At 46.2% G+C, this 17,488-nt stretch overlaps 1 protein-coding gene across 1 annotated transcript in view; it reads left to right on the forward strand.

The window, feature by feature from the left end:
* nrxn3b (neurexin 3b) overlaps positions 1-17,488 on the forward strand; it is a gene marked incomplete at both ends in the record, with an annotated part of 259,523 nt that overhangs the window by 112,351 nt on the left and 129,684 nt on the right. Inside the window, one exon of the mRNA XM_079216198.1 lies at positions 732-851. Coding sequence (XP_079072324.1) covers positions 732-851 — 120 coding nt within the window. The remainder of the gene's footprint in view (positions 1-731; positions 852-17,488) is intronic.

The raw sequence follows: 17,488 nt of genomic DNA on the forward strand, positions 1-17,488 counted from the left end.
TGGTGTGTCTAGTGTTCTCACAGTGGAAGAGATGCTTGGGTAGAACTTCGTCAGAGCCACTTTAAAGCATTTTTATTTGAATGGGTATGGTTTCATGGAGATCTTATCCATGAGTCATTTGTTAAAAGGTTGTTTTTTGATGTCATGTCTTGCTTGTTCACAGAGGGAATGCAGCGTTTGAAGTTTTACTCTGATAAAACTTTTTTTTAAACTACTTGTTGGAATGATAACAATCGCATGCATGTCCACCTGCACACACTCTCCAAAAGAGAAGGACACCAAGGGATGTCAACAGTGTCATCACATCAGCCCAGCTGTGGTGCAAGTCGCCTGCAGAAGCATGTCTCAAATCAAATGCAGATTATCCCTAAGCTAGCATAGCATCCTGTACAGCAGTTTTTACAGCAATTACCTCAGAGAAAAGGTGATGCTGCCGCCGCTTGAGAGGCGTGCTGTTGATCCTGTGAAAAGCTGCTTCGGCTTGCTTCACCCAGCTTCATCCGGCATGAAACAGGATTCCCAGACTGCTTTTTAAGTGTGTTGTACTCCAGGTCGGGCTTCCTGTGGTGGCACTGTTTGCTCCTTGTTCGTTCTTCCAGGCCCACATGCTGTATATCTATCTCTGTAGTGCATTTCTTCTGCATGGGTCCTGCATTGTTAAGGCTCAGCAGCGGCTCTGATTGGTGCGTGACTCTGCTCCTGTGGTATCTCTGCCCCTCCCCGTTGCCCAGGCCCGAGCACAACCTGCCAGGAGGACTCGTGCGCCAACATGGGCGTGTGCATCCAGCAGTGGGAGAACTTCACTTGTGACTGCTCCATGACGTCTTACTTGGGAACTCACTGCAACGACCGTGAGTACTGCTTAAGATGTACTAAACGTGCCCTGCGTGTGCAGTAAAGGAGCTCTCCTCATGTACCATGTGAGATTATCACATGTAAGAAATCTACTCACTAATATCAGCTTCACCAGGGCCTTACAAAACTCCAATTGCATGGGAATTATAGGTAGATTTGGTCTCTTTGGTATAGCTGCATGGAAGTGCAGTTATAACATGTAGGAGTGCTCCTTTAAACACATGCAATGCATTCAATCAACGCCAGGCACACACACTGTGTTAAACTGCATACACACACAGTATTCCACATGCTACAAACACACATGCACATGAAGTGGATGCACCTTTGCAGCCGTGCCGTCTTCTCTGCAACAGTGAGTACCACCTCCTTGACTCAAGGAGGCTGTTTCCCTCATGTGCTTATTGAGCCCTCCTCTGATTCGCTGCATGCAAGTGGAGCTGAAAACTTCATGTGAGCTTCAGAGATGCTGGCAATTGTTGAGGGTGGATTTTTTTTTAAGTTTCTCTGTCGTAACAAATGCTTAATGTGCCGAGCTTTTCACGTTTTTGGGCTTCGGAGTGAACGGCTGCGACTGATGATGTGTAAAATATCCACTTCTGCCTCAATCGTCTCTTCATAAACGGCCTTCAAATAGTTATCATAGAAGTGGAAGTGTGAGTGTGTGTGTGTGTGTGGGGGATCTCTTATCCCCATGACGACAGGGGACTTCCCCTCAGTAATCACGGTTGGCGGTCTTTCATTTAGCGGTTAATAGTGGGAGCATACTGCTGCTGGGCCAGACTAATGAGGTGGTGGATAGCTGCTCTCTGAGAGCGCTGGCAACCCATAATCACCCAGACCTTTCTGATGTGACACTGTGTTGGACTCCCTACTTCTAAAATGTTCTTTTTTTGCCTCGCTCTCTTCTTTTCCTCTGTGCTAAAGACGTCTGTGCCGAATAACTGACTCCACTTCTCCCGTCGTGATGGAGCTGCGTGTTCACGCCTTAATTAATGAGGAGAAGAAACTCGTGAATCCTTCTCCCGGTGCTGCCTGGGACGACGTGGTGGGAGATTTCATTGATTTCCGATCGACACGCAGACATATTTCTTCTTGAAAGCGAGGAGCTTGGCGTAGTCACTTATGTGTCCTCTCATGACAGTGCAGGTTTAAGTCTTAGTCCTGCTGCTTCTGGAGAGAGATGTTCACTAATATCGACTGGACTGTCCAAGCGTATAATAGCATCCTTATCAGAGCGCTGTTGCCCTAAATGGGAATTCTGTTGGTCCTCTTTCAAGCTAGTTCTTTTCATTCCCTGTGTTAGAAGTGAGACAATACATAATAAAGAGAAGCAAAAGGGATGAAGTGAGTTCATATTTCAGAAAGTGCACATGACAGGGGTCTAGTTTTCTCTTGACTCGATCTTCTGATACCGACTCTGACGGCCTGCGTCTCTGGAGGCGTGATGAGCTCAGCAGTGCAGTCCCTCACCACCAGGTGGCAGTACGTCCATGAGCAGGACCGCACTCTGCCCCTCCACGCTGAGAGGAAATGAGATGCAATCCCCCGAGCATGAAATCAGCTTTCCTGTTATTTCCCTGTGCTGCTTCTTCTTCTCTCTCTCTCTCTTTAACTCTCCTCCACTACAGACACACGGCCCATCCAATTTCTATAGTTATGGACCATAGAGAGAATATTGTGCGGTATCCTAAACAATGCAAAATCCTATCATATCGCCAACAGTTTAATTTTTGGATCGAAGCTTGATCGAAAACGGTGAGCACAGGCTCTGTGTGTTGTGTATGACTCTTTTATTCAGTGAGCACAGCGCTGAGAGACTTTTTAATTAACAATGTGGGAGTGGAGCTTCTCCCTCTCTGATAGCTGGCAGCAAATATCAGTAATTGTCTGCTTCTCTGACTCCGTCTCTACCCATTGTCCAAATGAAGAAACTTGAACAAAGTAAAGTGAACATTTCTGCCAGTGAAGCCTCTCGCAGTTTCATCTGCGCCGATTGTTAGCGTGCCCTCTCTCCGCTTCTCCCTTGTAGCCAGAAGGGCTCTTGGTGGCGGAGGAGAAGAAAAAAGATCCATGCTCAGCAGGCAGGAACTATCTACACTGCTTTCATTTATTGCTGTGTTCCCCTGCAGCCGGCACGTTGTCTCTGCACACCTTTACTTAAGGGACACAAAGGGCCTTTGCAGCATGCGGGGCCGCTTGGACAATCTGGAGGTACATATTGTGCTCAGCACTGCTTAAAACAGGGGGTTTGTGGGGATGAACTCTTTTCATAGCGTTTTCATCCCGCTTGGTTCTGGCTCACTGCTCATCGTCATCTCCCTGTCGTCTCGTATCCATCCCCCCCTCCTCTTTCCTCCTCCTCTGCCTCTCCTCTTCCTCCCTGTTTTGAGAGCAGACCTCTCCCTTTCAGGTTCTATGAATACCGCATATTTTCCATTTAAATCCAAGGACATGGGAGCTGTGGGCCAAGCGAGAAGAAGAGCAGCGGACACTCCTCTTCCACATCCAGAGCAATTACTCAACTTACGTAATAGAATTATCTTTGCAAAGGTCGCTGCATTGTACCACAGTCAGGAACATGGTAAACAAACAGAAATAAGGAGTGCAGAGGGAGGCTGAAGACGGGCAACAGAGCACTGTTCGGCTCGGCAGTTGGATGCTGACATCAGTAATTGCTTAGATAGATTTAGTGATGAATTTCTCTGCCAGTGTATTGATCCCCACCAACCCTCTGCTCCTGCTCAACCCAATGTCCTTAATTCACTTCCCAATGCATGCTCAGAGGGCTGTAACCATATCTGGATAACTGCTTACATAAACGGCACAGCGGCGCCGTTGCTTTCTTCACTACATAAAAGAAAATAATCACGGCATTCGCCTCGTAGTCATTTCTTCCTCCGCTCGAGGAGCCAGGAGCGAAAAGAGGAGGACAAAAGAGGTCCGGGGTTGAGGAAAACGCTGTGTTTTCCTCTGGTTCTCAATGTTCTACTCAGTAGAATTATCAACAATAATAACAGCGTTTTTCCTCTGTTGACTGATGTGTCTGCTCGACAGCGTTAAATCCAGAAGGGGAAATAACAACCTCGCCGCACAATGGCGCTACTCACGCTGACGTGACGTCAATGATGAGTGAAGGTTTTAGAATAATGGAGACAATGAGAATGAAGACACACAAACATGCACACGCTTAGCTGGTATCTATGGACCTCCACATGAATACTGAAGGAGTTTTCACTGGAGCGATGAATAATTGAACCTGCTGTCTCTGTAAACGGGATGAAGTAGCTCAAGCTGGCTGCGACTGGCCAACAGGTGTTCAGCAGGGGTTAGCTAGTTACTTTCAGCTGGGCACGGGTGTTGTGGTGGCCATTTAAGATCATAATGGATGTGAAATGTTTTTCTTTTCCTTGATTTTCTTCTCTCAGAGGCTTATACAAGTTTTCATTCTCTCTGTGAAGGTACCTTTTTGGCTAAATGGAACTTATACAGTAAGTGGAGCATTGGAATATGAGAACATTTCTCTATAAATACTACAGGTAGATCAGAAATGGGCCAAAATATTTCCACAGAGAATGAATTGTCCTCGGGGCACCAGCTATCCCAAAAGCACACTTTGGAACGACCTCGCTCTCTTTGTTGTGGTAGTGGAGGCTAGGAATGGCCGAGGCGTCACATGATCAGGTGGCTTATTAACAGCTACTTCACAGCTGCCTGCGGTGTCATCACTACGGAACACGTTTTGGATGATGGAGCTTTGCTGCTTTGAGGAAACGGCTCCTGTTTATCGTGTAGCTGTGGCTGCAGGAAAAAGGTAATTACCCAACATCAAGCTAGTAGAAGTGCCCGGAACACATACATCCACAAGAGTGCACAAACGTAAAGTTGTCCCTCCGAGGTTTATTTACCCATCACTTTATCACTCCTCTCCCTTGTCTTATGATATCTGTATTAGAAGTGGAGCTGCATGTCCAGCCCTCGGGGTCTAAAGAGCTGCCGCGCTATTGGCTGATCAGGGTAATGATGCTTGCCCAGCAGTGCATCATGTCACTGTGATAAGAGTGGATGTCGCTTGTGTCAATCGATGTGTCACCGCCGTGCTCAGAGCCGCGGTATAATTGGATATACGCAGTGCTGTGGAGCCTAAGTGCCCCAGGGCCCGAAGAAAAGAGAATGTAAAACGGGTAACAAAGATGGAGGCGAAGAGGGGGAGATGTTACTCCTCAATGAATGGGTGCGTTGACGAAATGGGCAATTTTGGGTACCGTAAAAGTCGGGTTACAAGCCGCTCCTACCTCCGGTCAGTGTCCCGCTGTAGCAAGCTAGGAGCTAGCTAGCGCTGCTGCTAGCTCCCCCGCTCCTGCTGCTAGCTCCCCGCTGCTGCTGCTACTGCCCTGCTACTGCCCTCTGCCTAAGTCGGGTGTCGAGCCGGGGCTGGTCCCGCTACCTTCGGTGGTTGTTGGGGAGCTAGCAGAAGTTAGCGGAGAGCGAGCGGAAGTTAGCGGGGAACTAGCATGAGCGGCAGCTGGCTACAGCGGGGAGCAAACAGGGACACTGACCAAAGGTAGTAGCGGCGTGTAACCCAACTTTTACGGTAATTTATTTTTATTTTCAAGTATTCATGAGCCATTCCTGCTTCCATTCTCTGTGCTAAGCTAGGCTAAACACACCGTGCCTCCAGCTTCATATGTACTTCACACACTGACAGCAGAATGATATCAAGCTTCTCATCTCACAATTGTAAAGAAAGAACCATTTCCTTTAACACAGACCACAGACATCACGGCTTCAGTGGAGGAAAAGAAGTTCTGCGTCTGCGATGAACACAATCATGGCTTCCTCTGCGGTCTCGGGAGCTCCTCTCACGCTTTCTGCAAACCGCCTCGGTGAGCGAACGAGAGAGATGTTGCATGGGGAGAGGGAGAAAATGATTGAGTTGAGCACATTACAGACAGTCACGATGAGGGGCATCCATCTGTTTTGGTGCCGGGCGGGTAACCTTGAGGCTGTCAGAGCGTTCCCAGCCCTGGCCCTCGCAGGCTGAGAGCCCGGCCACAGACACATCCATCAGCACATGTTCCTAGACACATTTCAGGAGCAGCGGCAACACATACAAATCACCCGATCAATACCGCCAACGCCAAGCCGGAATTTCAGGGTTTTGGGCAAGAACATGTCTGGAGCAAGAGCAGTTTGGGCGCACGTTTTCTTTTTTGCTCGGCTCTTTCAACCGTGCATGTCCCTTTTCATCATATTTCATACTACGGTGCTCTCGATCTGGCACCCGAGGAAAGAAGAATAAATGATCTTTTCTTTTAATTGTTTTGTTATCCCTGCATGAGAGCAAATACACATTGTCAGGACAGTGTGGTTAACTCGATGCGTTGGCTTCTGAAAGGCTACACAAATATAAGCAATTTGTCATTGGCAGACAGCATCCTCTGCACTCAATTGTATCAGTGTACAGAATACACAATGCAATTTAGATGTGCATGGATCAAAGAGGGAAGGTGAGTTGCTCTCGTTTTATCGGTCTGTTGTTCTTGTGGCACTTGCCACTGTCTCCCTGCATTCTCTCTTTTGAATTGAAGTGAGGCTGATAGGTAGTCATCACCATGAGGGAGCTGAACCACTCAAAGCAGACTACAAAGAAATCCACTCTCCTCTGTACAGCACTTACAGGAGGGTACTTCATCTGAAACAAGGGCCACTGGATCTACCAGCCCTGTTTGTACTCATCTCAAATCAGAAGTTGATCTAACTATGTCTCTGACTGCGTTCCATCACATTCCAGGCTGAGATAGACTTTTAATAAGCAGCGCAGTATGCCTGATGCCCACTGACAGACTCTCTTTAACCCTCCTGCCTTACAGGCAGGCTTTAGCATGGGCACACTGACCCTTTTCAGGTAATTGCCAGAATCTGGTCTCACAATTAGAAGGTGTAGCTCTGTCCACAGGTCACGGTGTCATTCCATATGCTCAGTTTCCATAGTGAGGTTTCTCATCTGAACACTGCATTTTGAGCTAGACAAGAAAATTGCACAGTTTGATTGCTTTCAGCCATTATTATTATTTTTTTTTTACCATTAACAGGCTCTCAATAAAAGAACATGGTGTTGCGTCTGAAGGGCACATATGGAATATATGCTCCCGTGCAGGAGGTCAAGACATCCACGGTCTCCATCTGATGAAACTGATGGCTTTCATCAGGTGAAGGCAATTACCTCTGACATTTTTATTTCCAGAAGAGAACAAGCAGTCCACTTCCACTCGGTATACTGAGGCGCACCGTCTCTCAAAACGTAAGAGGAAGATCTTTCTGAACACCTTGAGGTCCTGTTGTCAGTGTTGGCTCAAAGGTTTAGATTGAACGGCCAATCTGACCTTGGAAACGGTTACAAGGTTGTTGTCTTTGTTTTGGAGCTGTCAAGCTTTCTTTTAAGTGCTCAGACAAACTCCACAAACTCCCCTAGCTCCATGTGAAATGTGAGCAGAACATTTGCTTGTGAAAGTCGATATTTGATAGATTTAACAAGTCTAGGCAGCACATTTATTGCTCCATAGCATTTTAACAAACGATCGACGGAGTAAAATCCCCATCATATTGCTACAAACTGCTCTTAAATTGTTGATGATTTGAATTTAACCCTTGAAAATACCTGTTGCAAATCTTATTCCCAGCCTGCCTGTGGCTCAGGAGGGAGAACCGGTGGTCCATTGTCTTTCATAGCAGCTCTACCACCATTGATGTGTATTAATGGGTGAATTAGTGGTAAATTGTAAATGCCTTTGTCTGCAATTTACCATTTTGATAGCTGCTGAGGGTTCATAGGTGTATTACTAGAACTGGATACCGTGTTCACAGATGGCAATCCATTCTTTCCCATGTAAGTTTCTCACTGAGGGTATAAAACGTACCTGTGCCCAGTGAGCATGCACTAGATTGCTGATAGAGACGTCCTCTGGCTAAGGAACGTTGACCAACTTCCTGCCTGGTGCCCACAAACATGAGTGGCATGAAAATATTGCATTACATTTCATTTAGCTGACGCTTTTATCCAAAGCGACTTACAATAAGTGCATTCAACAAGTACAAACTCAGAACAGCAAGAATCAAGAAAGTCCAATTTCTTATGTTGCATCCTCTCTGAAACGTTTACAATGTTATTGGATCCAATGGATCTAATTCAGATATTAAGTCCAGTCCAGTCATTGCTTCACAGAGCAACTTTAAAGAGCGAGGTTGCTTGTTACCCACAATGTATCATCAGGATGTCATGAGCAGGGAGAGAAGATACGGACAGGGTTAGACGGTTAAGTCTGCCTCCTCGTATTCCCGCACCAGAAATGGGATGAAGCAGCTCGTCGTCCTCTTTATTGGAAGGTAAACAAATGACTTTGACTTGACTGTACAGCCATTGCATGTTCTGGTACTCGCTTTACTGAGGGTGTCGATCCCATTGATGGCTTAAACACACACTCACAAACTGGGGATGACACATGTTAAGATACTTTACAGCATTTAAAGCTGACAAAGACCACACGCTCTTAATGTCGCTTGATGTTTGATGTTATATTTATCAACCTCTGACTTTCTGTCTTCCGCCTCTTATTTTCTCGGTCTGTTCCGTCTTCCTACCACTTTGCGTCACACTTTTTTCCCTCTTTCTCAGCCTCATTGCTAGATTCCTGCACTTATTGTGTCAGAAGCTTCCTAGTTCATCACTTATTGTACCACAGATGGTACTGGCAGACTTTCAGATTATAGTAACTTGCTCTAAGAGTCTGCAGCCATAGTTTACAGATGTCTCACCTGTCTCTATAGGAGCCATCAAGGCAACCTCTTTGACCATCTAACTGCTGCCTGAAGTGCAGACAGGTGCAGCATATCCTGCACGTTGTGCACGGCTAGAGCTTGTACCGACTGTGGATCACAAATGGAGACATTTATTTGTGTTGGCAGGCTATTTAATGCTACATGGCAGTTGATGGTTGTTACAGAAACACCATATATATATGTACGTGTTCATCTCAATCCTACAATCTTCTTCTCTGCTGCTCTCTGCACTTTATCTTTCATATGATGTAAATAAACATTACCTTTTTTCAAAGTACAACTCACTTCGCTTCATATTTTACTCGTGTTTCCACCAAAGTGGCTCGTCTTCAGCCTACTTGAAGAAACATGACAAAAGCCAGCCCTCAAAAGGTCATCATCTATATTCATTATACAATGGCCTGGATGAATATGTAATTCTGATTTGCTCAAGGGTTGTTGATTAATTTCTCATAGCAGCACTCGTACCGGAGCCAGTCCTTATCCTTCTGGCTCTCTGGAGTTCATGACCTCATTCAGACGTCTGGAAATATCTCATCAGGTACAAAGGAGACGGCTGTAGGAACCTGGAAAGGGGAATTTGGGGCGAGAGCAGGTGGGTTTCACACACTGTTGTTCATGTAAACTTACCTACAGATTATTATTCACACCATGCAAACATGCAGGACAAATTAGGATTCAAGAGCTGATGACTGAACACGTTCACACATAAATGGGAGGAGCTACCATGCAAGGAACACTATCTAACATCGATACACATTCATGCATGCACCGCAGGAACGGCCTGCGGGAGCAATTTAGGGTTAAGTGTCTTGCCCAAGGACACATCGACCATGGGCTAGCTGAGCCGGGGATCGAACTACCGATCCTTTGAAGGATGACCCGCAGCAGTAGTAGCAGCAGCAGTAGCAGCAGCAGTAGCAGCAGCAGTAGCAGCAGCAGCAGCAGCAGTAGCAGCAGCAGCAGTAGCAGCAGCAGCAGTAGCAGTAGCAGCAGCAGTAGCAGCAGTAGCAGCAGCAGCAGCAGCAGCAGCAGTAGCAGCAGCAGCAGTAGCAGCAGTAGCAGTAGCAGCAGCAGTAGCAGCAGTAGCAGCAGCAGCAGCAGCAGCAGCAGTAGCAGCAGCAGTAGCAGCAGTAGCAGTAGCAGTAGTAGCAGCAGCAGCAGCAGTAGTAGCAGTAGTAGCAGCAGCAGCAGCAGCAGTAGTAGCAGTAGCAGTAGTAGCAGCAGCAGCAGTAGCAGTAGTAGCAGCAGCAGCAGCAGCAGTAGTAGCAGTAGCAGTAGTAGCAGCAGCAGCAGTAGCAGTAGTAGCAGCAGCAGCAGCAGCAGCAGTAGCAGCAGCAGTAGCAGCAGTAGCAGTAGCAGTAGTAGCAGCAGCAGCAGTAGTAGCAGCAGCAGCAGCAGCAGTAGCAGCAGGAGCAGCAGCAGCAGTAGCAGCAGCAGCAGCAGTAGCAGCAGGAGCAGCAGCAGTAGCAGCAGTAGCAGTAGTAGCAGTAGCAGTAGTAGCAGCAGCAGCAGTAGCAGTAGTAGCAGTAGCAGCAGCAGCAGCAGTAGCAGCAGCAGCAGCAGCATGTTTAGCTAACGATTAGCAGGTTAAAAACTAACACACCTATTACCAATGTTCCCTCTATTTTTTTTCAGCACTGAGCAATTTCTTTTTTTTCTGAGCGCACATTTCAGCACTGTGAGCAATTCGCAACCACGCGACCTGCCGAAAATGACCACAAGCCTGCGTTAGCCATAGGGGATTCAAAGAGATGACAGCAAACGCATCAATATGTATACACGGTTGATATTTATTCAATATCCTTTATCATGGCTGGACTTTGGGAACATTTTAATGATGGTGTTTTACCAGTCAGTTTAGTTGAACTTAAAGGATCTTTGTTGAACTTCAATAAGGGGAGGTTATGACTGGTTCACTGGTTATGACTGATAATGATATATATATAAAAAAATAAAAGTATCAAAGGTGTTTAGTCATTTCTCAGCAGGTACAACATTTAAGTGGAACTTCATTGAAAGAAAAATGCTAATGCAGTGCTTAACAATAATTATAGGCCTATTAAATTGACATGGTGTCATTTTTCCTAAAGGTAGCCTATATAAACAATTTAATAACGTCATATTCTTCATATTTAAATATGTCTGAAAGTTTCATCCTACCTGTGTCAGTTTGGACTATTTCATCTAAACACTCATGTTTAAACGTTAGGCAGACCTTTTTCTGGGGCGCCTGCTCTGCCTTTCTTTTCGCCATGGTAGCCTATAGCTGCTGGAGCAGGGCCCGCCAAGAGGAGCCTAAACAGCGGCGGCCCGAGCTCATGTGGCGCTCTGGACGAGCTTCACTCCTGGCGCCCGGAGGAGGACAGCGGGGGTTGGGGGTGCTAACGGAGGCAAAGCGCTAGCAGAGGTACAGAGAGCGCATGTCGAGAAACGGGACGCTGATTGGCCAAGAAGACTCGACACGGCACATCAAAGATCTTATTATTGCGGAGATGGCTCACTCCTATCTCAGAAACACTGGCGCAAAAAAGATTTTTAACCCCTGAAAAAAAATCGTTTGTGCGGTCTGAAAAATCTATTGCAAACACTGCCTATTACTCACACTGAGGTTTAAAAAGGACCCGTTTTTGTGCAAGTTCCTGTTTCAGTTCCTTTTTACTTTAATGTAGTGTTTCCGTGTTGTTCAACTTTGGTGAGGAAAATGAACACAGCGAGGAGCAGGTCGCTGTCCATGTCGATGTGCTTACCTCGTAGAAGCTAAAGGAAACCAGTTGCACCAGACTTGTGTTCACTTGTCACTTCCACAGCTGGAGGACAGCTCTGCTGCAAAGCAACCCGGTGACAGCCTGCACACCATCTCACTCTGCTGCTCTCAGTCAGCACACCTTTTTGCTTCCATAGCTTTCCCTGTCTGTCTCTCTTTCTCACACACACACACACACACACACACACACACACACACACACACACACACACACACACACACACACACACACACAAAGTAGGACACTGGTGCCATTTAGATTAGTATCCCATGTGACCAATGCTGACATGAATTTGCTGGGTGACAAGGGACCCAATTACAGCAGAGGGCTGATCGTCCATGGTCCCACCGTTTCAAATTGTGTCCCAAGCGTCAAGCAGGGAACAGGAAAATGTGTAGAAGTGTGTGTGTGTGTGTGTGTGTGTATTCATGAGTCTGTGTATGCGGCTGTAACTGTGTCACTATCTGTTCAGGCTAGGATAAACACCAGGGTCAAACACATCACTGTAACTGTAACCCTAATGCAATCTGACTGCTGTCAGTCTGGAGATCCCTGTTATGAGTCACAAGCCGACACACACACACACACACACACACACACACACACACACACCGTAGGTGGTCCTGCGTGCTCTCTCAGCCTCACTTAGTGTCTCTGCAACTGTTTAAGTATCAAAAGGGTATCGTCTTCAGCACAGTTTATCTGTACTTTTACAAGAGAAAAGAGGCATGTTATTACTTTTAGGTTAAACAACAAATTTAAATGTTAATCATAGTAGCTAAAAAGCACAGCCTCAATATAATGAGGAGTTTTCAAAGGTCACGATGATGCAGTAAACAACACAACCCACTGTGTGTGTGTGTGTGTGTGTGTGTGTGTGTTATTGTATTTAACATCTCCCTCGTTGTAGGTCTTTACTCTGCTTGGCAGCTATTCTAACCCAATCAGGCTCAGTGGATTGATCTGCAGCCTTAAAAGGGGAGACAGATAAAGACGTACTACTTCCTGTGATGACATTATCAATGGTAATCAATCTCCCTTGGCTGAAACTGAGCAAACAGGCGTGCATCTTTGCTAAAGCCTGTTTCCGTTGCCCGTTGTCGTGTCATTGTTCTGCAGCCGTGCTTGTCTCTGTTTCATCCCAGGCTATTTTCAAACCTCGTTCTCCTCAACGCACTCTCTCTCTCTCTCTCTCGCTCTGCCCCACTTCTTGAAATGTCTGCGCGGCGAACGCGAACGCGGCACTGGGCGACTCCCTCTTGTTCCCCCCTCCTCCGCAGCCCACCGCCTCGGCCAATCGAACCCGAGACGTCTCCCGCGATAAGAGCATCTCCCGTCGGCAGGGTAATGCTTGTGAAGGGCTTGGCGTGCGTATTCGAGGCCGGCTCGGGGGAACACACTGGGATGTCATATGTGCCGTCCTGGCATGAGACAGAACAGCTGAGAGTGCCAGAAATCCTCTTCACTGTGGGCTCACACGCAGCGCCTTCACCTGAGCCCGGCTGGGGATGTGTTGCTTCAAAATCAACGGGTGATGTACTTTTGGCTGGCTTTTTCTTTTGGCTCGCCGATTGGTCGACAGCGCTGGCGGTGGTTTCCCTCTTCATTATTCACCATGTAATGTGTGGAGAATGTGTGTGTGTCAGCGAGACTGGCCGCGGGCCTTTGCCAGCCCATTACTCCCTCGCTGTTCAGCACGTGTGTGCGCGAGTGGGCTGTGTGTTCAGGCCTTACTGATTGTTTCTCCGTCGTCGGGACCCTCATTACTGCCCCCACACTGTCACAAGCATCTGCTTCCCCCCCTGCCTCTTTCCCTCCTCCTGCCATGGCGCTGCAGCTCCCACACGGACCTGGAGAGGAGAAAAGATTGGAAGTCACAGAAAGACACACAAAGAGACATCAAGTAACGGGGCGAACACACATTTGGGAAACATGGGCGGTAGGAACAAGCAAGTGTGTTGGAGCTGCCAGGAAAGCAGACCTCAGAATTAGCAGCTTTGGACAGAGATGGGTCTGTGGCCCCCAGTTCGACCCCCTGCCAGCCGGGCCGTCGCCCCGAGAAGAAGGCAGCTTTTACAGCGATGTTCTGCACGGCCCAGTGTGTAGCAGCGAGGCGAGGAGGGAGGTCAGGGCTTAGGAGAGAGAGCGCCTGAGTGAAGGAGAGGGAGGCAGAAAGAGAGAAGGCATAATGAGCGTGTCAAAATTAGCCCGGCTCACCCAGAGAAAAACAGCAGTATGTGTTACTAATGATTTGTTCCAGTAAAGCCCAGCAAGAGGGGAAACAAACGGAAAGGCCACAGGAGGCGAACAGGGAAGAAGAGGAGAGGAGACTTCTCTCTCAGCAAAATAAATACATGGCGCTTTCCTTTGTCTGTTTTTAGGGATTACAGAGACACTTGGAAGGCTCAGTTTACTCAACACTTAATGTTTTTGGAGACCTATAGATCCAAGACGAAGATCAATAACACCCATATTACATCAAATAATGGTTTAGATACATAGAAAACAATCTGCTAAATATTACATTAATATGATATGAGTCAATATGAAGAATTGTCCACGTAGAATGTTTCTGTATAGATATGTAAATATTTTTTAATTAATCATTGTGTATATTTGATTTATTAACTTAATCGTCAAGAGCCTTAAGATATTTTCCTTTTTGTTTAATTCATGAGCATTGTTCCAAGTCAAAAGTTTGTAAACTCACAACCTTCTTGATGGATTCTTTTGTTTGTTTTTTTTTATAGATTTTTAACGCCAAAAGTGCTCTTGAAGAATAGTTTATTTTGTTTGCCTTTTTGGATTTGGGCATTTTTGTGCCTCAACTACATGTTTTGTACATTGTCTGTTTGACGTCATTTTGTTGGTGTGTGTTCCACCATGTCCCGTTGTCTCTTTACACAAACCAACATGGTGGCAGACGTTTTGCTTTTGCTACTGAAAATAAATTCTTCAAGGGATGCAGCTTTTTCTTTGGTATTTGTACATGTTGTACAAATAAGAATTAAGAACAGAATTGTCTCTTTATTTGTTTTGTCAGTAACAAACAGACTGTTGTTCGACACATTGTTAGGCCTTGTTGGACTGTGATGGAACGTCCCGTTTCAAACATGAGCTCTTACAGATCATTATTTAGTGACCTCAAGGTGAAAGCCACCCATTATCAGCCAGGCTTCACTCTGCTGCTGTTTGACTTGGTCTGCAGAGATGCAAAATGAAAGTGAGTCCTTCTTCTCGCTTTTCTAACATCTAATTCTATCCGCACCCAGTCGCACTTCTTCACATCTGAAAAGGAATAATAGAGAGAGGGAGCGGCGGTTAAATCCCAGTTTATTTGAGCTGTCACCGTACAGTAGCCAATTAACGGACGCCGGGGTTTTCACACAACATGCCGTATTCCATCATTAGTTATGATCAGAATATCTTATGAGTAAACATGGCTGTGCCGTGTGTGTGTGTATTTGCATGCATGCACACTTTTAATATCATATTATCATGTTATTAGCCCCCTGCTCTCAGTGACGTGGTGCGTGTCCCAGGTAATGTTGTTGCTCGCTGTTGCACTGATTAGCGCGTCCCGGGCTCTGAGGAGGAGGACGGCAGCCATTAGCTCTGACTTAAATAACAAGAAAGTAAGAAATCAAAAAAGCAGGGCGGGTATAATGAGGTCAGAGGGCGTCAGACAACATGGCTGCTCTTGTGCAACATGGCGTCATTACTGCAGTGTGAGTAACCTAGAAGCACATCAAGTATTGAATATTAGTGATTTGTTCCCTGACCTTAATCATAGTTGTGTGCAGAGGTGATATATCCTGTATATCCATACTCCCATACACGTCACAGAGCGGTATCTTTCCTCAGGTTTCTTTCTCTCTGCCACATTAATGTCAAATTCTACATTTATAGTTTAAAGTGGTGAGAGGCTTGGTTTTCGTTCTCAATCCTAAAGAGTGGCACTGTAATTACACACCTCTGCAATCCTATAAAAACAACTTTGCCCTTCTACCTTGTTAACTAATGGATTCCTCCTCTCCTCTCCGCCTTCCTCTCCGTCAAGTTATCAGCAAGTTATCATAATCATCAATAAGTTGCTGCCTGAAAATCAACGTCAGAGGTCCGGACGGTGCCGTGCAAAAGATTGGGACCGTTTCTGAATGGGTAGGAGTCTGATTCCCAGCGGGGCAACCAGTGCTCAAATGATATTCCTGAAAAAGAAATCCCCCAGTGAACAGCATGAACGGAGACGACTTGGTGTCTCCACTGTAAGCGCTGCCATCTAATCCTCTCTAATAACAGTGGACATCCCCTGGCTGGTGGATTATTCCGGCGCTTCCTTAATCTCCATCTCAGGGATCCCGCGGTTGAGCACCTGGCGCTCTGTTTTTTAGAAGGTTGTGATGTGTTGGCAGCGTGGGGACGACTGCGATGTGAAGCTAACTGAGAAGAAGAGGAACACTTGTGTTCTTCCACTTTGTTGATGCCACATCGCTGATCTCCGGATCTGCCGGCGCGACGCTGACCTTCTACTGTACATTCCGGGATCATTTGGAGGCGCTCAGCAGAGCCAATATGCTCTTTTCTCTGCTCCATTTCCGCTCGCCTCCTCTTGTGAATCATCGGTGCCGTTATATAAACGACTTTAGAACACGTTGAGACACCGTCAAGAGAAATTACGCACGATTCCTCCTGAGTCACGCCTCATTTAATGGGGCCGGCTGATTTTGTTTGGGCTCAGCAGTGTCGCTATCCTTCGGATGTTCTGTGTCCCCAGGACGCGCCGGCCCACTGTGTGTGTGTGTGTGTGTGTGTGTGTGTGTGTGTGTGTCTGCACAAGCATCCAAGTGTGGACTGTAGAGCTCAGTGTGTGAGGATTAAGTGTGTGTTCTGAATTACTGCTAAATTTCCGCACCCAAAAGGTTAAGTCTATCCTATTGCGTCAGGATAGTTCAATTTATAACAGCGCAAGCTTCTGGCCTCTTTACCCAGAGATAAATACTGATGTGCAGCTTTGCTAAGAATGAATTTTAAAGAGTGAAAAGGTGCAAGCCCCTATGGGGATTTCACGGAGATATAAATGGATCGAATAAAACTATTGAGGTGTAAAAGTTCAACTCAATATGGCTAGATGGAAATTTGCACACCATTATTCCAGCCGGTAATATGTAGAGTCGAATGAGACTCTCCATCTGCACCGGCGCTGAAAAAAGAGAACCACTCAAGGTCTGGTTGAAAACATGTTCAAACAATAATGAGCTTTACTTGTAACTCGCTGGAATGAATATAAGATGTAGAAAGATACAGAGTTACTTTGCAGAGTGAGACTCATCAGCGGGTTTATTGACTGTGAAGAAGCCAGGGGATAGATAACGCCGAGGAGGAGATTGTTCTGAGATAGCGACTGATACGTCACATAAAGTGGGCTGTTTGTGTGCACACAGGCACTTTATGTAATAATGATAGGGGAGAACAAAAGCAGTAACATACTGGAGCAGATTGGCTTCTACGCAATTTATAGTGAATAAATCTACGGTGGAAATGAAGTAATACTTGAACATAACCATCTAGTGAGACACTTTTAGAGTTTGGAACACGAAGACGTTACAGAATGAAACATTCTCTGAAGATAATCCCTTCATTCGTTTTCCCTAAATACAGTTTCATGTGGCCAGCATCGTAGCTAAGCAGCAGGTTTTATCTTAAAATACCAAGTCTAGGTAACATGTCCTGTAAATATATGACATATTCAGAATATGTAGGCGTTAAAGCAGCATGTTTGTGATTGACAGGAGGCCGGGCCTCACATTCCTCTCTGGTTCCTCCTGGAAGAGACACAAGTGATCATTTTAAGTCGACACCGGCAGTATGGCCGATGTCACAGGTGCAGCATGCATGTGTTCAGCCCCGCAGATATAGGGATGTCAATCATAGTCAGTGGATATTTTGGGTTTTGAGTGAAACATCTTAGATAAATGAGAATTACTCAATGAAAGTATTATTATTAGTCGTAGTCGTAGTGCTGAGAG

This window comes from Taurulus bubalis (genome assembly GCF_910589615.1).
Source record: "Taurulus bubalis genome assembly, chromosome: 3".
Lineage (NCBI taxonomy): Eukaryota > Metazoa > Chordata > Actinopteri > Perciformes > Cottidae > Taurulus > Taurulus bubalis.